Source organism: Dipteris shenzhenensis, chromosome 11, assembly GCF_047967505.1.
Source record: "Dipteris shenzhenensis isolate YYH24624 ecotype China chromosome 11, Dip_SZ_1.0, whole genome shotgun sequence".
Taxonomy (NCBI): Eukaryota; Viridiplantae; Streptophyta; class Polypodiopsida; order Gleicheniales; family Dipteridaceae; genus Dipteris; species Dipteris shenzhenensis.
The window spans coordinates 28,740,631-28,757,463 of NC_141606.1; the positions used below are offsets into that span (position 1 = coordinate 28,740,631).

Below are 16,833 nucleotides of genomic sequence, written 5' to 3' on the forward strand. Positions count from 1 at the left end.
AAGCTTCTCGTCTCCAGAAAGTTCTAATGGCTGATATAAAGAGCAGCCCAGGTTGAAGAGAGAAGAAGGGGGGCTATGAGAGCCTCTCAGGGAAGGAGGAGGAACAAGAGAGGCGGGGAAGGGAGAGGGAGGTTGCAGTGGAGGCGTAGGAGGCATAGGGGTGGGGGAGATGCGTAGCAGGGAGGAAGAAGCTGAGAGGCGCAGGGAGGCAAAGGCGCAGACGTGGAGAGGCAGAGGCGCACACGTGGGAGGGAGTGAATTAGTAATTGTTGTGTTTAAGCTTAGCTTAATTGGGTAACGATGCAAATGAGAATAAATTAATTAATGTAAAACAACACAAATGTGAATAGGAAAGACCTAGAGATAAAGCGATTACAAGTAGAGCTCCACAAGATAACTAGTGATGAAATTTATAGTGTTCATAGAAAGGCCACAAACTATATACAATGAATAGATCTGGAACATTTTCATTTTCACCTATAAACTTGTTTTCTCAATTCTGCAAAATTTACAAATGTAGTTATATTTCAGTAAAAAGCCTCCAAATTCTAAAGAAAAGCTTTCCAAATTTAAAGAAAAAGGTTCAAAATGTGGAAAATTAGGGAGGGCTTAGTAAGAGTAAGCCTAATCAAGTTTAGGGAGGTGCTTAGAAACGAAAATTAACCACCCAGCGCAGCAACCTTTTGGATCACAGGCCTCTCGCGTGCACTCATTCATCGTCATTTCGATCCGGATTCCTCTACTTCCCACATCTACAGCCATGGACAAGGCTCGCCGCGACGAGCAGGATGCTTGGGAACGCTGCGAAGGTGTGAAGCAGCAGATGAAACGCCTCGGTAGGTTTCCGGCAGATTTGAGTCCAATATGTGCGTGAAAATTACAACCACGCCAGCGTGTCGATCCGGAAAAAGCTTACAGAATTTAGTTCATTCTAATGCACGAATTTTACAAGGATGGAGGCGCGTGCGCGGGGAGAGAGATAGAATAACGCGGTAATGTCGGGGCATGAATTTCAAGGATGGAGGCGCATGAGAGAGAGAGAGAGAGAAAGAGAACGCGGTAATATAATGCGTGTGTACGCTGTAAGTGCTCGTGTATGAGAGACTAGGAGAGAGTGAAGAGGATCGAATTGGAATGGAGGCATCGCGTTTTACTGTTACAAATCGAATCATCGCGCAACCTTGCTTGCTGCCGGATTTCGAAGCGTGCAGAGATTGAGGCATCCAGTGTGTGGAGATTAATAGCGCCACGTTTTTATTGGTCGTTATATCGTTTTGTAGGTCTTACGCGGAAGTTCTACTTCCGTGCATCGCAGCTGAAGCTAAGGAGGAACAAGGCAGCCATCGCGGCTGCAAAGCTGGAGAACAAGCAGCTGCGGGGTGCCCTGAACGCGCTCCGGGAGAAGGAACGATGCGCCCTCGGCAGCAGTGACCTTGCCAGAATGCAAGAGCGAGTTGACAGCTTGCAGAGTTACCACAATGAGCAGCGAGAGCTGGCTATGGCGAAGCAGAAGCTGGTACTGCTAGAAATGATGATCATCTTAACCTTTTTGTGCCTTATTCTTCAATGTTCTTGTTCTGAGGATGTACTTTGCGGTGATTTATCTCAGCTTGCCGAGAGGAGCACCGATGCTGAAATGGCAGAAATGGATGCTCGCGATGTCCTCGATCAGAACACCCCCTCTCTTCGCAAGCATCGAGCTCTCTGCTCATCAGCTCGCTCCGCCATTGCCAAACTCGACAAAGCTCAATCTCTGTACCGCCGCTACCAGCAGAGGCTCAAGCCCATGCTTGATGAACGAACCATCTTCGATGCACAGGTCAGTTCCATTCCACGAAATCATGCTGGATGATATATGTACCAGTTTTTTGCGTTCTCATCGGCAGTGTTTGAACACAGCTCGAAACACTGGCCAGAACCGTCACCAGGAAGCACCAGGAATTCGACCAGCTCATGTTCATGTACTGCGATGCAACTCGCACTCGCGAATCAGTTCGAGGCCAGCTCCACCAAGTAGGTACATCTTCACGCTCAACCGATAAAAACACTAAGACGTCAACTGATTCATCTGCTTCGCGACTATTATCGTTTCTCCCACAGTCATCAGAGGAAGTTTTTGCCTCTTGAGCATGGCCAGCATCGTTTCCTTTCAAGTCGTTGCTATTATATGGTATTTCTACTTACTGAGCTCTGATCTCCTTACGGTATTTGATCAGCTGCTACAAGAAAATTTTAAAGTTGGAGAGAGATACCATCAACTTTATGTAAAGGTTGTTTCCCGAATCTCATCGTTTAGGTAACGTAGGATGAATTCAAGCCAAACGATTGCTACGTTAGCTTTGCAATTCTTAGACCAGCAACTTTGCGGATTTCTCTTGACTACCTAATTTATGCAGGACTACATGCTTTCTTACAGTCATGTGGGTTTCAAATAAGCTAACTCTTTTGCCCTGACACATTGATTTTCCAAAGCCGGGCAGCTCCAGGAATAAGAAGACAATAGAAGAACTAGAGGAAACTATAGCAAACGTCACAACGAAGTTCCGTGTTAGGAATATGAAAGAGCTCTTCCTGGTTCTTCTAGAAGAAGAAAGGAAAAGTATCTATCTGGATTATCTCAAACACGAACTGCAGGATATGGTAGAAAATCTGAAGAGTGGCTCTGCCTCTTCAAAGGTATAATCTTCATGGCTAGGAATGGGCCTTCAATGTATTGAGCTTCACGCAAAAGCAGTACTGTTAGCAATTCAATGGTATGGATTTATTGATCGATGCAGAACTTGCACGAGAAACTGATTAAGCTAAGGAGAAAAATATGCATTCCAACGGATGAGAAAGAAATTTCCATAGTGAAAGCATTGGAATTCGAGGAGAAATCAAATCAAGAGGAGGAAGCAGATGGCAACAAGGTGCAAGTTGTCAAAGCTCACAAAGTAGCAGGTGCAAAGAACAAACTGGTAAAGATGATCAGAGGAACACAGAAGCTAATGGAGAAGGTCCAAGAATGCAGATTATACAATGTAAGTCTCCTGAATTGCGCACATAATCGCTTTGAACAAGCGGTTATTATACTTGCAGCTACCACTAAAGTAGTCGAGGACTTCAAACGAGGTGTGCAAGTCGATTGGGATTCAAGGATAATCGAGTTATGTTAAAGATAGCATGGGTACACCTCGTTTGAAAGCCCTTGTAAGCTTAAAATGAACTTCACATTGTAAAGATAAACCATGTTGCTCGGAAAATAAGAACGTCACTTGTGCATAATATAAACGAAGCCGACGGAAATGGAATGACCTTGTCAAGATTATCTTTATAGTCATTGATCTAGTTCTGTTCAATTTACGGAAAAAGGCTCTTATATTGATTGATCAACGAAGGCATTTCAACATTTCCTCCTATAAGAAAATCTTGAACTATAATTTTGTATGCTCTCTTAGCTGATTTTGAAGCATTGATCTCTCAATCTTTGTTATGAGCAATCAAGGTTTTGGTCCTTCCGGGCATTAAAAAATGTTCATTCTACAATGGTTTAGAATTACGATGTGTGGAAAGCTCTACCTAGTCCCTTTCTAGGAAATCTTTTGATTCAAGCATTATAAATTATTTACGATATTAATAGAAAGTGTATTTATTTAATGATGGAGAGTACTTTCTAGACCTTGAATGTTCAATTTGAAAGCATCAAACCTCTTACATTGATTTCTTTATCCAATGAATATGTTCTTTTTCCCTATAATTTAGAGCGAGAACGAACATGTGAAGCGGATTCTACTGCAGCTTGAACAAAAATTAGCACAAATTCTCAAGGTAATAAACAAAACATTAATTGCTTCATGTTCTACTTTTAGCTAATGGTATCTTTTAACATCAAGGAGGCCAAATCCAAAGCATAGTAATATTAATTCCCAAAAATGTGGACAAAGGAGTAGTATTGGTAGTGGGGCCCATGATAATGTTTTCAAGTCAGACATGGATGCAATAAACTAATACCATATTTTGTGATATCATACATTATGACAGGGCCTTGAGAAATGGATCAATGAAGCAAAAGTAGAGAAGATGAAGGAGCATCACCAAAGGTTGCATAGGACAATCATCATGATCAAGGAGAGCCGTGACAAGAAATATGATGTCACTCCAAATGAAGATAATACATCTCCTAAGATCCATGATTTAAGAAAATGAGAACAAGTAGTAGAACTCAGTTACATCATTACCATTGTAAACCCTTAGCCGCCCTTTTTAACTCTTTACCATTCTTTGTTTACAGTTGTTCAACATTATTTGTTTCGAGTTCTCTACTTCTAATAATTTCTCCTCCATTTTCACTAGCCTACTATTATTTGGCTTAGTGGGAATGCCATCAATGCATGGATTATGAACTCTTGGTCCTACGATATCACAAATTACAAATATATTGATAGTATTTTACCTCTAGAACATTGATGTTACTACCTGATGCTAAACATATCACCTATTTCTCTTGGACATATAGAAAGTACATTTTTATTTAACAAGATTCTAAAATGAAGGATAACTTTTTCGTTCAGTAACACCAAATAATTTAATGACCTAGTGGGTGAATACTGAATGTATCTAGATGATCCCTTAATGTTATCTTTTCTAATGCTAGTTTTCTTGGGAAGTTTTCTAATGCTACTTTTCTTGTATATGCAAAGGCCCCACGAGGGGTCATCCACTTCCATGAGGGGTTATCCACTTTCCAAAGAGGGGCAAAAGAGATTATAAAAAGAGAGGGGCACAACTAATGATGGTTGATGTGGCCACCACAATAATCAATGTGGGCCATTGGTAGTCATTATGGTGTGCCATCATGGTAAAGACTAAGAGATATGGATCACCATTTATGAAGTATACTTTGTTGTAATCAACTATTTGTGATACATTATACAAAGCGATAACTTTCCCTCAAGTGAATAGACCTTGTGGTAGTATTTATGACCTAGAATGCTTAATGGGTCTGCCATAGTAGTCCACATGGGATATGGGGTTGATTCTAGCATTATAGTGGCTGACATGGCTAGTTTAGCATGTATCATGCCATGTGTCTGTCAAGGACCCTAGCTATGGCTTGAAGCAATGCACCTACATAGTGCCACTTTTTTTACACAAGGATGATGGTTGCAGTAGAATATCAACAACCTCCATGTAGTAGAATATATTTGATGACGGTTATAGTACTATGCAATTAAGGGCTCTCTAGAGAAATAATGACTAATCAAAATATTGAGGGTGTTGAAAATTGGGACCCTCCAATGTGATAATCATCATGTCACCAAAAAAGCATCACTACTACACACGGGCCCTATTACGACGCTTAAGCACCTAGCGCATGCGGGGTGCTAATCATCAGTAAGTAAAGCAAGTTTAGTCAAGTGTCGCTATATAGCAACTCTAGGCAAGTGTCGCTATATAGTGACATTTATATAGAGTCGTCATATAGCGACACTTACTAGAATTGTAGACAGTGGTTATATAGCGAGTTTCCTATAGTGATGTTTTATAGAGAGTGTTTTTCCCCATACCGACCTTTAAAGATAATTTTTCCCAATGATAATTTTTTTTTCCTTTTCATACATGTTTGATCCTTTGAAAGAATAAAAGCATTACAAGAGCATGTACATCAAGTTTGAAGCTCATATATTCATGTCCAAGTTTGAGATGAAAAAAATTCAATAAAGAGAATTTACATCAATGGCTTCAAAGTCTAGCATGCCAAACAAGTCTATCTACATCTCTATACTGAGTTGATCTCCTATATCATCATCGTACTCTGGCATCATATGTTCACCTAAGACTTGATCATCTTCTTCAATAAAGTGTGGTGATTCTTGATGATCGTCATCTTCTTCCTCAATATCATGATCTCCATCTTCCTCCCGTACGATGTCATTATGCAAATCTTCCTCTTGCCTCATATTGTGATCTTCATCTTCTTAGCTAGATTCATCTGGATCAATTGGATCTGGCATTGGTAGTGACATCTCCATATCCATATCTCTATCTTCAAAAATTTGCTTACTTTGTGGTGCAACTTGGATCACATACCACCATCTTGGATCAGAATGATCTAGATGAAAAACCACCTATATTGAAGATGGGTGCCAAATGCCATCAATTATATATATGAAATTATGCTTGAGCACATGTATCAATGGATCTTTAAAAATGAAAGCTTCGATTAATTAAATCATTAGTATGCACCTGCTCACAATGCTCGAGAAGAGCAAAAGTATCACTTTCATCGGTCCAAAGTTGGTAGAGTCTATTGCAAAGAAACTGCTATTGTCTTCCCTCATTGTCGCATGGGGACCGTTGTAAATAGTTCTAAACCATTTTACATCCAGAATGAAAATACTAAATCGTCTGAAATCAATTTCATAGATTTTGCGTATGGTCCCACAATAATCCAATTGCGAGGAGAGAATATTGGTATCCAAAGCACTTCCTCGACTATCTTGTGTGAAGTTAGCCATGACTCCACAATCATACCTGACTCTCTTTGAATCGATGTGTTCCATGCAAAAATGTCATCCATATGACCATAATGCACTGTACTTTTTGTACTGCAAAAGAGCATCATTCAAACAATGAGGATGCATCTATTTTATAACATATATTGCCATAAATAATTACTTAATTACATCAAGAGGTAAGAAACTTACATGCATCATACATCTAGATGATAACTCTCACTCGCGCTCGTTTATTGTCTCTCCATCACAACTGTCGACTTTACGTAGAGCCAGTTGTAGAAAATCAAGTGACATATCATTGGGGAGAAGGGCGAGATCCCGTGGATATGGTTGCGATTTCCTGTACATTACTCTAAATCTCTTCCTTGCAACTATTCTTTCTGCTTTGGCCGCTCTATATCTCTCAATCTACTTCTACATCTCCTTACTATTGAGGATACAAAACTTATTGAATTTCTCCATTTGCTCTTCGCTCATCTTTCTTTCAATCCCTTTTCCTTGGGGAACCGCGCCAATGATGCGATCATCATCCTTGTTATGCCAAGCCTGCGGCATATTGGGATCCATGGATGCAAGAAACTCCATGATATATACTAATGATGCTTGCACAAGCCATCTCTCTGCCATGCTTGCTTCTAGCCTTGCTCTTTGCCTTACAAATTCCTTCAAAGTTTTCATAAATCGCTCGAAAAAAACATCCACTGACTATGAACGGTACCTGTAATGACCACCTCATCATCTATGTGCACAAGCAAGTGCAGTTGAGTTATCATAATGCTCGAGGGAAAGTGCTTCTCAAGCAAGCATACGGCTTTGATGGAGTCCACTCTAACCTTCTTGATACTTGATATGGAGATCTCTTTTGTAGATATCCACCTATTTCACATGCCCATGTAATATATATTCATAACCAGTCTACAGATCATTCAGCTGAAATTGGAAAAATGCAATCAATGCGATTTGATAGTAAGCATACCTCACAATACCACTGATCTTGAATATAGCATTTCTAACAGCTTCTTGTAAGCACCCTTTCAGTGTAATTGGGAGGATGAACTATGAAAGCAACAAAGAAGTCTTGTCAATAATATAACATAATCATAATTACACTAACACATCATGATTATCGATACACTAATCCTACAGCTTAGAATCCCTGCAAGACCTTGTGCCAATCATGGGACTTGAGCCCATTAAGCTTATTGTCCTTTGAAAATGCTCCTTTCAAGCAATGCATGTACCCTGTGGGTGTTCGAAAAGAGGCAATGTCCGCCTTGACCACTGCCTCCTCTCTCTTGGAGTGGATCCATGTTGCTTTCTGGAGGACAACTTTTCCCGAAGCATGCACTTGGGGCCACAAATGAGAGATCCTATTCATAGTGCTCTTCTCGCACTCCTCTCGAGTCTTTCTAACCAACCAAGTGTGCCCAAATAGTAGTCCCCACATTCTTGAAGATATGCATGGGATCTAAGAGATGATTGATTTGTAACTGACCCCAATAAGGAAGCTCATGATAGATGGATAGCCTCTTCATACCACGAGGAGGTTACTCTCCATTCGCCCTCCAAGCCTGAATCCAGTCACTTGCCTTTAAATATGGTGGTGGTGGATCAAGCTGACCTCCACGGCATGAGATGGTCCAATGAAAGGTATTGAGCATGACCTTCATAAACATTTTTCCTCATATGTTTGGAGTATCATGGAAGTGGTTTCAAACCCAGTCCACAAATAGAACAAGCATGGTACCCACTTGTAACAAGTCCTGCACATGTGCATGAATGTGTTCGTATAAGACATGTGTGTGAAAGAGTGTCATAAAAGCATAATCCTATATTATACATGTAAAGACACAACCAAGTACCTGTGCACTCTCCATATCCTGGGTAGTCATGCATGGTCCACATCAAGATTCCCATGACCAAAATGTCATTGGTAAATCTAGGAGCTCTAAAAATATCAAAGACCCGCACTCCTCTCCATAAGATCTGTAACTCCTCTACAAAGGTGCCATGTACACGTCCATATTTTTGGCCTTGTACTTCTCTGGCACAAGTAGTGCAATCATGAGGTGTCCCTTCTTTATTGTTAGCCATGGTGGGATATTGTAATTCACCAAGACTATGGGCCATGTCGACCAAGATGTTGAGCGTAACCCAAAAGGGTTCACGCTGTCCATGGCAAGCCCAAGATGTGAGTTGCATGGCTCCCTCGCAAAGTCTGGCCATTGATTGTCTATGCGCTTCCAAGCTGCACAATTATATAGAGAATATATTGCCTAAGGGTCTTACCAAAGCTATGCTACAAGGGACATAAGTTGTCATATTGACCAACTGTCATTTGCTAAGTTACTTTGTAAATATATTCTTTTCCATGTTTATCTATGTCGAAGTTGATGCATCTATAAAGACACATGGATTTCAATTAGGTAGATGAAGGAATTTGACAATTTGGGCCATTCCAATGTCCATTTTTTGCAAATGTTAAGGAATTCGACCACATCACTAAAGACAAAGTTGGTCGGGATATCATGGGGTGTCCAAAAATGCAAAAACCCACCACGGCGTGAATTTGGCCATTTGGAGGGTGTCCAAATGGCCAAATTTGTGCCATGGTGGGTTTTGACATTTTTGGACAACCCATGATGTCCCGACCAACTTTTCCTTTTCCACCGTGATCAAATTCCTCCTACATTTGCCAAAAATTGACATTGAAATGGCCAAAGTTGTCAAATTTCTTCATCTACCCCTTCAAAATCTATATTTCTTTGTAGAAAATCATGAAATGCATCAATCCTTTACAAGGCGATGTAGGAAAATCTCAAATTTTGGTTTTTAAACACTCCATCTGTTGAGATATCAAGCTCTACCCCCGATACATCTCCTGGATGATTCTTGTGCTTTGGAGGAACCTTGTAGGTTGGCTATGTCAATGTAATTTTTAATTTAATCCAAAAGACTTTGATCTTCCACTACATCACCTTGTAAATTTTCATTTTCTTTGTTTATCTTGCCTTTGGAGCCACCTTTTAGGTTGGCTATGTCAATGAAATATTTTATTCATATCACTAAATCACCTTGAAATAAATTGATGCATTACATGAGAAAATACATATTTTGAACTCGGGGGGGTCACTATGTATAAACTCTCTATATCACGTGTGTTCAAGGCTTATTTGTAAAATCCCTTATCTGTAGATTTTTCATTAATAAAATGTACCCTTTTTCTATACAAATCTGTAATTTTTTTCAAAAATGATTTAAAATAATCCCTTATGTAAGTTAAATTCTGTAAAATTTAGAAAATAAAAATATCCTTTTGTTGAACTCACGTGATAGGGTTACATAAAATGAGTGACTCCCTAGAGATTTCGAAGAGGAATCTAAAATTTTCATTTTCTATGTTTTCTTAGTCATGGAGGTTGGCTATGTCCATGTATCTTTTATTTTAATTTTTAGGTTTACTACTATATCGCCTTGTAAAGGATTGATGCACTTCATGATTTCCTATGAAGAACTATAGAATTTGAAAAGGTAGATGAAGAAGTTTGACAACTTTGGCCATTTTGATGTCCATTTTTAGCAAATAAAGGAGGGATTTGACCACGGCACAGAAGGCAAAGTTGGTCAGGACATCATGGGGCCACCCCATGATGTCCTGACCAACTTTGCCTTTTGCACCGTGGTCGAATTCCTCCTACATTTGCCAAAAATGGTCACCAAAATTACCAAACTTGGTCAAGAGCATTATTTTGACTTGGAATATTCATAATATTTTCCTAAATTATTTTTACAAAAATACATATACAAGTAATAGAACTTAATTGCATGGAATATGAAGAGAATAATAAAATAGCTATAACTTTTGCGTTATAACTCCGATTGCAAATTTTTTGACCCTATTTTTCCTTGAATGTTCAAATTCAATGTAGAAGACCTTCAAAAATCAGTCAGAAGTTGAGCGGGTCATAAATTTGTAATTACTTTGGATACAAATGAAGGAAAAGGGACAAGTTTGCATCTAAAAGGTTCACCTCTCTACACAACAAACTTGGAGGTGGTGTATTCAATACTCTACAGTTCAAAGTGACATTACCTTATATTGAATTAACAACACATTCAAAATTTCAACCATGACTCAATCAAAATTATTGCTTTTGACATGGTATCTTGCAAGGAAGAGAATGTGATAAAATGTACATTTTTGTATTGTAATCTCTCCATTCAAATACAAAGACTCTTCATAGCATGTACCTCCTCTTTGCTACCTCTAATACATAGAAAAAGAGGCTTTTGAAATCCCCAAGTAAGATCCTAATACTAACACCATTAAGGCTCTCCTCTCATGGTAGCCAGGGACAAAGTTTTTTACACCATTACCAATGGGATGAAATGCAATAGGGGAAGCCATGTGATGTGGATCACAATGATCAAGCTGTCAATACTTTGATGCACTTCAGTAGTAGTTAAGTAGGCCATTCTAAAAATTGGATGTGGAAGACCACAACGTATCCTCTGCTCGACTAATATAGTGCACCAATGAGTGATCTCAAATGCCTCCTGCATCAATTCAACAACCATTACATTAGCAGACCTAACAAAGCACATTACATTAAAAGACCATAAAATATAAATCAATACATAGGATGCTTACCATCATGGCATTGTCTCCTTTAATGATGCAAGCAAGGCAAATAGGTATAAACTGTAAATTTTAGACATGAAAACTTTATACATATTACCTGAAACTTTGGACACGAAACCACATAATAAAACCATCAATGCTTTTAATGTCCTCCAAGTCATGAAGAAAACCTATGCAAATTCCCAAATGCCCAACCTACAATTTATGGACAGCTTGTACTAGTCAAACACATTGTTTGATGTTGCATGATGGATAAAATGGACATTTTCATGCATTTCTCTAGATTCTTGACTGCTATTTCACCATTTCAAGTAAAGTTGAAGGACTATACATTTTGTTTTCCATGACTAAAAGGTATTCCTGCACATAACTTACAGATAGTCCATTGTCAGTTATATCAAAGATTCCACTACTTCCTACTCCTATGTTAAAATAGGATCTTATGAAGAAGATAGGCAAGGAAGGTACATAGTCTAAGAAATACATCCTTCCTCTTGGGAAGCTTATGTGGACCCTTGGCAAAACCTTCCATGATTATCTAGCTAGTTAAACTATAAGTTCAAGTCATTCAATGCATTTTTCATGTTCTAGAAAACACTAGAGCTCACAATATGGTCAACTTCTATCACTTTCTTCCTGACCATGCCTCTAGAACACACTAGAGCTCACAATATTGCCATCTTTGGCCACTTTGGTTACTTTGTTCCTGACCATGCCTCTACAACACACTAGAGCTCACAATATTGCCAGCTTGTGTCACTTTCTTCCTAACCATGCCTCTAAAACACACGAGCTCACAGCATTACCACCTTGTGTCATTTTGTTCCAGACCATGCCTATTTGAAAAACAATAGCTGTAAGAGAGAAAAGAGCAGTTGTATCCTATATGAGAAGGAAAAGAAAGAGGGAAAAAGCTCCTGTAGGAGAGCAAAGAGTTGTTGTAGCAGAAGGAAAAGTGCCTATGGGAGGGAAAAGGGCACCTATACCAGAAGGAGAAGCGCTTGTACAAGGGAAAGAGAACCTGTAGGATATGGCAGCTAAGCAAGAGGCCATAGAGAGGGCAGATCAAGAGAGGAAAGAGAAGGTAGAGGTAGAGCAAGAGGAGGCACAAAAACAATGAGAAGAGCAGGAGCAAGAAGACTAGCTTTAGGAGGTGCTGCAACCCAAATTTTAAAAAAAGGAGGGAGAGAGCAATTGGACCAGAGCAAAGGAGAAGAGAGAGAGGGGTCAGGCCTGCAGTAGGCTAGAGGACAAAAGAAATTCGTCCAAAAGGTCCCACAATGGAGGGAGAGGGAAGTTGGACTAGAGCAGAGGAGCAGAGAAAGAAGGCAGAGCTACAGTAGGCTAGAGGACAAAAGAAATTCGTCCAAAGGTTCCCACAATGGAGGGAGAGGACGATTGGACCAAAGTAGAGGAGCAAAGAAAGGGGGCAGACCTGTAGTAGGCTAGAGGACAAAAGAAATTCATCCAAAAGGTCCTGCAATGGAGGGAGAGGGTAGTTGGACCAAAGCAGAGGAGCAGAGAAAGAGGGGGCAAACCTGCAACACACCTAAGGAGTGTAAAGAATGAGGGAGAGAGATAGGAGACTCAAGTTCAGCTTTCTTCACAACACACAAAAGAGAGAGGACACAAGGTTGGAGGGTGAAGCCTTTCTTCACTTTTGCACACAACAACTATACAATAGAAGAGGGAAATACCCTATATGTCAAAACCTAGAATGCATGGTTCATATGTGAACCCAAACCAAAAACATACGTGGTAGTCTAACTACACCACGAGTACAACTAACATAGGCGGTGACATAAATGATAGTCATCCAGGAGATATGTCGGGGATAGAGCTTGATATCTCAACACTCCCCCTCAAGCTCAAATCCATCTCACGTACACCAAGCAAGCTCCTAAATCTGCGAAGCTTCTCGGTACCCAATGCCTTCGTAAAGATATCAGCCACCTGCTCCTCAGTGCTGACATAGACGAGATCAATCTCACCAGCTAGAACCTTCTCTCTCACAAAGTGATAATGCACCTCAATGTGCTTCGTTCTAGCATGATAAACTGGGTTATTAGCAAGCATGATGCTGCTAATGTTGTCACAATGAATGACAACTGCTGCATGAACTGACTGTCCCATATCTGCAAGTAGCTTCCGTAACCAAGCTACCTCACATGCAGCCATTGCTGCACCCCTGTACTCTGCCTCTGTGCTCGACAAGGCAACTGTTGGCTGCTTCTTGCTGCTCCAACTGATGGCACCACTCCCAAGGGAAAACATAAAACCACTAGTAGATCTCCTGTCTGAGACACTACCAGCCCAGTCAGCATCTGTGTATCCATGTACCTGTAATGCACACCCAGCTTCATAAAACACTCCATAATGCAATGTGGACTTCACATACCGCAGTATGCGCCTAGCCGCATCCAAATGTGGCTTCCTCGGTGCCTGCATAAACTGACTCACTAGCCCCACAGCATAGCTCAAATCTGGTCTGGTTATAGTCATGTAAATCAAGCTACCTACTATGCGCCTGTACATAGTAATATCTTCAAGAAGCTCACTTGACTCTGCATTGAGCTTCACATTCTGCTCCAATGGAACAGAGATAGGCTTACAGCCTGTCATCCCATATTTGGACAGCATGTCCAAACCGTATTGCCTTTGCAACAGCCATATCCCACTCGGGGATCTAATAACCTCAATGCCCAAGAAGTAACGCAGCTCTCCCAAATCCTTCATCTCAAATTTCTGCTTCAATAGCAGCTTCACTTCATTAATGTCTGCATCACTATCACCTGTAATAATCAAGTCATCAACATAGATGACTATAAGCACAATCCCTCTGTTTTTCCTTTTCACATAAAGTGAAAAATCTGAATTGGAAATCTGAAATCCAATAGTGACAAGATATTGCCCTATCTTGTCTGACCATGCCCTCGGCGCCTGTTTTAAGCCATACAAGGCTTTGCGCAACCTGCATACAAAATCGGGGTGTGCTTTATCCTCATAACCTTCTGGCTGCATCATATAAACCTCTTCCTGCAAGTCACCATGCAAGAAGGCATTTTTCACATCCATCTGATGCAAAGACCATCCCTTTGCAGCAGCCATAGCAATTACTGCTCTCACGGTTGCCATCCTTGCAACTGGGCTGAAAGTTTCCTCATAGTCAATTCCATATGTCTGTGCAAAACCTTTGGCAACCAATCTTGCCTTGTACCTGCTAACAGACCCATCAGCATTGTGCTTTACTTTGTAAACCCACTTGCAGCCAATAGCCTTCTTATCATGAGGCAAAGGCATCAAATCCCAAGTGTGGTTTGCATCCAAGGCAGCCATCTCTTCATCATAGCTGCTTCCCAATTTTTATGCCCTGCTGCATCCTCAAAACATGTGGGCTCTGGCTCCTCTAGAACCTTGACCATATAAGCATAGTGATGTGCTGTATACCCATCATATCTCAGCCTATCAACTGGATACTTAATACGAGTGGACCTCCGTACAACTGGGTCAGTTGCAGGAGTCTTTAAATCATGCCTGCTTTTCCTTGCACCAGGTGTAACAACAGAAGGAATCCCAAGTTCCTCATCAAGGCTCATTTCAGAGCCACTTGACTCTCCATCAACATGAGAGCTACCAGCAGACACATCAAACACTGGAGCATGGTCCACTTTTTCTTTTCCCTTATGTGATACCTGCACAACACTATCAGGACTGCCATGTGACGATTCACTAGATCTCAATCTCCCTGTCCATGCATTAGATCTACTAGTAGATGACTCTCTGGGTCCACTCAAGGCTTGAGATTGCTGCTCTGCATTTATTGCAGCATTCCCATTTCTTGCATCTGCATCTCCTACCATAACAGTTGGTGCATACCAGCTGCTCATTTCATCAAAAACAACATCTCTGCTCACTTGCATTTTGCAGGTGGAAGGGTTATAACAGCGATACCCTTTCTGGTGCTGAGCATATCCAATAAAGATGCATTTTTCTGCCTTTGGATCCAGCTTTGTTCTCTTCTCATCAGGAACATGAACATAAGCTATGCAACCAAATACCTTCAAGTGAGAAATATCTGGTTTTTGGCCTGTATACATTTCTTCAGGCGTCATGCCATGGACAGCTGCAGTGGGGGTTCTGTTCATAATATAAACAGCAGTTGCTACTGCTTCAGCCCAAAAATAATCAGGCATGTTTTTCTCATTTAGGACTCGGGGGGGTCACTCATCATATGTAACCCTATCACGTGAGTTCAACAGAAGGATTTTTTTTATTTCTAAAATTTACAGAAATAAATATACATAAGGGACTATTTAAAATAGTTTTGGAAAAAATTTACAGATTTGTATAGAGAAGGGGTACATTTTATTAATGAAATTTTTTTACAGATAAGGGACTTTAAATATAGGCCTTGAACGCACGTGATATAGAGGGTTTATACATAGTGACCCCCCCGAGATTTAGGATCGCCCGTCCTACTTCTGCAATATGCCTGTTCTTCCTTTCTGCAACCCCATTCTACTGAGGGGTAGACCTGCATGAGTACTTCCTTTGAATTCCTTGTTCTTTCAGATATTCACAAAATTCTTCTGAAAAGTACTCTCGCACACCTTTCTCTTTTTCAACCATGGCCTTAAAAGCCTTGAAATGGCTGAACACTTCACTTTTGTGCTTCATAAAATAAATCCACACCTTCCTAGTGTAGTCATCAATAAACGTCACATAATAATGGCATCCACCAATAGAAGCAGCTTTGGTTGTCCAAACATCTGAATGGATCACTTCCAAAGGTCTTCTGCTCACCTTAGCATTTTTGGGAAATGCATGTCTGGCCTGTTTACCCATTTGGCATGCTTCACATACCTTTTGCATTCCCTCAACTCTGAATTTAGGCAAACCTGCAACAATGTTTTTCGTTTGCATAGATTTCAGCCTTTGTATATTCACGTGCCCAATGCGCTTGTGCCATATCTCAATATCTGCAATGACACCTCTCCCATGCGCAAACATAGCAGCTTTCACCTCAGGCATATCAACATCCAAGGTGAACATTCTACCATTTTTGTTGCCTTTTGCAACCAAGCGGCACTTATTTTTCAGGTCCTCAACAAAGCATCCATCAGGATTAAATCTAACCTGCAGACCTTGCTCAACCATCTGGCCAACTGAAACCAGGTTCTTAGTGATTTTTGGAACATGAAGTACATCTGCCAAGTACTTCGTTTTGCCATCCTGCATAGCCAATGGCACTTTACCAACCTGCGTAATTGGGTGCGCAGTATCATCACCTGTTTCAACATAACCTGGCTTATCCAAATTCCTGACATCATGAAACCACTCACCATGACTGGTCATGTGGTTAGAGGCACCTGAATCAACATACCAAACATCATTGCAAGCTACAGCATCTCCTGACATGGAGTTAACCATATGCTGCATCACAAAAAGGTGCTCATTTCTGTCGTCACCATGCCCACTTGATGATGCATAGTTGCTTTGCTGCAACTTCCCACTTTTGATGTCATTCTGCTTTTTATAGCATGTATTCTCCTTGTGTCCAGGCTTTCCACAATAATAGCATTCTGTGCTGCTATTTACTTGCTGGTTCCTTTGCCATGAACCATGGCCTCTTTGGCTCCCCCTGCCTCTAGAACTACCACGTCCTCCTCCATAGGACTGGTTTTCCTGTTGTTG

General features: G+C 40.6%; 1 protein-coding gene across 1 annotated transcript; it reads left to right on the top strand.

Annotated features, from left to right (window-relative positions):
* The first annotated feature begins 760 nt into the window (after positions 1 to 760).
* Positions 761 to 4,185, top strand: LOC147896865 (uncharacterized). Its single transcript, XM_087381168.1, has 9 exons — positions 761 to 836; positions 1,281 to 1,516; positions 1,610 to 1,819; positions 1,900 to 2,013; positions 2,217 to 2,270; positions 2,473 to 2,676; positions 2,778 to 3,020; positions 3,742 to 3,807; positions 4,021 to 4,185. The coding sequence occupies exons 1-9, from the start codon at positions 761 to 763 to the stop codon at positions 4,183 to 4,185; spliced, it is 1,368 nt and encodes a 455-aa protein (XP_087237294.1).
* The last annotated feature ends 12,648 nt before the right edge of the window (positions 4,186 to 16,833 follow it).